General features: G+C 46.8%; 1 protein-coding gene across 1 annotated transcript in view; it reads right to left on the bottom strand.

Annotated features, from left to right (window-relative positions):
* Positions 1-556: 556 nt before the first annotated feature.
* The window catches only part of DLX4 (distal-less homeobox 4), a 24463-nt gene continuing 20515 nt past the window's right edge, over positions 557-4504 (bottom strand). The window contains exon 3 of the mRNA XM_044444698.1: positions 557-808. Coding sequence (XP_044300633.1) covers positions 557-808 — 252 coding nt within the window. The remainder of the gene's footprint in view (positions 809-4504) is intronic.

Here is a 4504-nt window from a genome sequence, read left to right as displayed (position 1 = left end):
AGAAATACAATAGATAAAGCTTTCTTGTCACTGACTGAACCACCGTGTTAAAAAAGCCCATAACTATCTTAATTGTTTCCTGTCATCAAAACTGTTCAAGGTACAGAAACCTTGCCCAGGCTGGGGGGAACCTAGCAAAAGAAGAAAAACAAGGCAACTCAGATCTTGCTAACATAACTAGATCCAATAAAAGGCCACATCACTTGTTAGCCTATCTTTGGAACAAGACAACACACACCACTCTTGCAATTCCCTGATGAAGAAGCACGGCTTGAAATGAGTTTCTGACTGGCAGTCGCATTTTGGTTGGGGTGCGGGGTTCTTTGCCTATCTCCACCCCACACGTTCTGCCATGGTTGTTTGATGTGATGCTTGAACAGGTTGGGCAAGTCCACCTGTGCATTTGCTGTCACCTCCTGCCAAAGAGAAGTGCTGGTGGTTTCTTTGAAGAAGCCACCTGCTCCATCCATCTTCCTGCTCCAAGGACCCTGGTCAGAGCTTTGGAGGAAGAGGCACACTAGACGGGTTTGATGCTGCACAAACCCATCTGCCTTTGTCACATCACTGGAGGCCTCCCCATTGTGTCTTGGTGTTGGGGTTGGTGGTACCAAGGTCCAAAGCTGTTTATGTAGCTGCTGTGCGGCAGCGGTGCTCCTTTGCATGCCATGGGGATGTCCCAAAGTGGGGGTATGTTGGGGGAGCAAGGGGACAAAGACGAGGAACCATGGAGGTGATCCTCCTGGATGCTGGAGCCCTGCTTCATGATCTTTTTGAACTTGGAACGCTTGTTCTGGAACCAGATCTTGACCTGGAATAAGAGAGTAGGGGAAGGTATAAGCAGAGAGTGTATCAAGCAGAAGCAAATGTGGAAAGAAGAACAAAAATCATTCAGGTGCTTCCAGCAATTGTTTTATTGCAAAAATTACACTGTCCTAATTCTAAGAGAGCCACTTTCTACTCCCCACCCCTATTTCCACTTATCTTCATGTCTAGATAAAAGAAGTATATTGAATCAGAAACTTGAGACTTCCCCTTATTACCACAAATTCTCCAGCAGCAATGTGTTGTGAAAGGGAAATTATTGGGGGAAAAAATCAAAATTCTAGAGTCAAATTTTAGATTCAGAACTGTTACCAGATTTTCAATGGTCAGAACACTGTTTTTAGTCTGTGTTGAAGTATGTTTGCCAAGTGTTCAGCTCTTGACACTGAAACCTGAGCTTTGTCTTGCACTTAGTCCTAGATGACCATACACCCTTCTTTCGAGATAACAGTTCTCTATTGGAAGGTGCCCTCAGTTTCAAGAACTGTCTGGTTTCATCATGGAGCAAGCGCTCATATGACCCAAAAAGAGCTCCAAAACCAGAGCTGGGGATCTGCCCTCCAAGCCCCTCCTTCACAAGCTGCTGGTTCTCCAGAGCTGCACAAGCAACCTCAGAGAAGCGGCAAAGCAGGTGTCCTGGGGAGGAGAAGGAACTGGGGTCACCAGAATATAATGTTACTTGGCAGGGCTTTGGCCACCTTCCCTCCTGTGTGGGGCAGCTCAGCTCCATGGCTGAAGCTGGTCATCCTGCTAACCTGTAGGCAGGAAGCACAGGAGGTGTGGATTGCCTCTGCACTTCTCCTGCACAGGATGCCCGTAATCCTCTGAGATCAGGAGCCTGCGGGCATCCCCACTGGACTGTGCCCTAAACCACTCAGCATGAAGAACTCTCAGGAAGGAGAGCAGGAAGGGGCTCAGAAAGGTCCATCAAGGCTGAGCTCTGGGGCAGCAGCCTCGGCAAGCCATCCACCCCACTGTAGTGAGGGAGTCTGGACTGGTATCAAAATTACAGTCATGATTTCTAAACGTGTACCTTCAGATTTAAATCAGCATGTGCCCATTTTGTCCAAATCTGTGCCTTCTTTACTTGAAGAGGGTTACGTAAGTGGCCACCCTGTATCTTTCCCCCCGTTGGGGCAATTTTGCGTAAGAACAGAAAGTTTTAGGTAGCTTCTTTCCCCTGAGCTTTTGCTTGTAGTCCTTGAGGCTGCTTTTCTGGTTTAAACAGAAATCAAGCCAGGAGCTCTTTGCTCTTTGGACCCCATTCGGCTGTTCAAAGCCCTCTGCTCTGCAGCCATCTATCTGTAACACGCCTGGCTACATCTCACACTCAGACCAACCCAAGCCCAAGCCTGACCGCAGCACAGACTCAGAAGAGTCATCCAGGACAGTGTCAAGTGAAGCAGCCTGCACCCTAAGAGGGATGTTGTAGTATTTTTAGCAACCTTAATAATCTTGGATTGCATGATACAGCCATTAAGCCTATGAATGGCTTACACACCCTAAAACTATCAGTCATCTGTCCATGGATTGGTTGTCTTGTCACTCTCCTGCCTTGTAGCAAGAGGTTGGGTTGGATGGCCTCTTAGTACCTTCCAGTGCTGCAGGTCTCTCCTCCTCTCTCCTGCCTTAATGACTTCATCTGTAAAATGGGACTAAATAACCCATTAGGGCTATGCTGGGAATGAAAGTTGATAAGGCTCTGAGGCATCGGGGCCTTGGGAAATTTTGCCAACAGCCTGCATAGTTATACATCCATTCAGCTTGTAGAGTCACATGTGGGAACAAAACAGGAGGATGGACTTGATGGCCTTATAGGTCCCTTCCAACTCTACTTCCATTCTAACCTGTCCTCACTTGTCTTTTTAATGCACAGTGTTGCTGCCTGACCCCAGCTCGTTCTTTCGAGAAGCTCCCCTCCCCCCACTTCTATCTCTTTTTTTTTTCCAGAAGCTGGTTGCACAATGGCATCTGTGGAAAGCTCAGAGAGGGCAAAGTGTAAACATTGGTCTGCAGGGCATTTCAAGAAGGTGGAAAACTACAGAAGGGAGAAGGAGTAGAAAAATGCATGACCCAGAATCTGCACTTATCACCTCCACCTGATCATACTGCAGAATCCGGGTGAGGTGGAAGGGAGAGAACAGCAGATATTGAGCTGGAGAATAGTTTAAAATAAGGAAGGAGAGCAAACAATGAAAACTCTAGCCTGCAACTTTAGAAGAAAGACCAGTATAAGCAAATGAGAGATCTCTTAGGCTGGAAACTGACTGATCATTCTAGCAGAAGGTTTCTTGCTGGCCAAGGAAAACACTTTCAGGATGAGGACTTGGATGTTGTTCATGCTGCCTCTTGTCAGCTCTTTGTCCTCTGTCCTTCCATGTTGTCCCTATCCCTTTTTTCATACACCCTCCTCTTTGTGTTTCTTCCCATTTATACACCTATTTTTTGCATCTACTCTCTCTCATGCTCTTTCTTTCTCCCTCTCTTCCTGAAACAGGAAGCCTGGAGCTCAAGTAAGCACCAAGGGCCTCTCCCCTACATCAAAAACACCTAGGCTTGCAAACAAACAAGGGTACTCTGCATGTGTTCAGGGATTCTTCTTTATTTGCTTTTCCAAGAAACATAACAACAACAACAACAAGCCCAGGGCCAAAGCTGGGTGGTCACTGGTTAGCTGTAAGCAAGCTTCCCTTTCTCAGCCTCTGTTCCCTCACCTGCAATAGAGATAGGGAGGCCGCTTATGCCTTGCCCAAACTCAGAAAATGCATCACCAAAAAAGATTATAGCAATCTGCATAAATCTGCATGAGCTGATGTATATGTATAGGCACACTTTAAAAATCATTATTACAGTTTAAATAAAAACATAGTACATCTCACTGATGTGCAAGACTGGAGTATGACGGTTGTGACAATTCACCTGTGCACCTGCCTGCCTAGTCTATCCTTCAGGTGCTCCCTGATGATGGAGATTCATCTTTATGGTTCTTTCCTTTGAACTGGAATTGGACAGGGCTGCCCTTCCAACAGAGGACTCCCTTGGTAGAAATTAAGCCGGAGCACAGTGGAAGAACACCTGCTTGAGATGCAGAAGGGTCCAGGCTAAGTCCTGGGCATCTCCAGAGAGAACGGTCTCCAGTAGCAAATGGCATGAAGGGCCTTTCCACCCAGTGCCATCGCTTGTTGCTGCCAGCCAGAGTTGACTGAACTGGTGCAAGAAGCCTTCCATGCTCCACCTGTGCTATTAGTTCGATGGCTTTTTACAGACTTGTTAGTAAGTAGGAAAATGACAGAACTGCAACAAATCACAGCATTCCGGAGCCCTGCTGTTCAGGATTGCAGCCATCCCATCCCGTCCGCCTTCATTTTTAAGCCCCTCCTCTCTCCACTCTGCCTTCAGTCACCATTCAGCATGCTCAATATTAGGTTGTCTGAGATTTTCACTCTTTCTCTGTAGGGTATCCCTTGCTCAAAAATTTTTGTACTTCTGCAGCTCCAGGGTTCACCACATCTGTAATATACTCCATGACCACTGGGGATAAGGGGAAACTCAGGCATTCTCTGGGATATGCTCTAGATAGAACATATGTATTCTCCCCCAGAAGGGTGGCTCAAAAGAGGAATCGCTGCTGATGGTGTGAACACTCATCCCATTTTTATCCTTGGAAAACAGGTTTTGCAGG

This window comes from Varanus komodoensis, unplaced genomic scaffold, assembly GCF_004798865.1.
Source record: "Varanus komodoensis strain SLA01 unplaced genomic scaffold, ASM479886v1 scaffold45, whole genome shotgun sequence".
Taxonomy (NCBI): domain Eukaryota; kingdom Metazoa; phylum Chordata; class Lepidosauria; order Squamata; family Varanidae; genus Varanus; species Varanus komodoensis.
The sequence above is the reverse complement of the archived record's forward strand: the minus strand, read 5'-3'. Positions and strand labels throughout refer to the sequence as shown.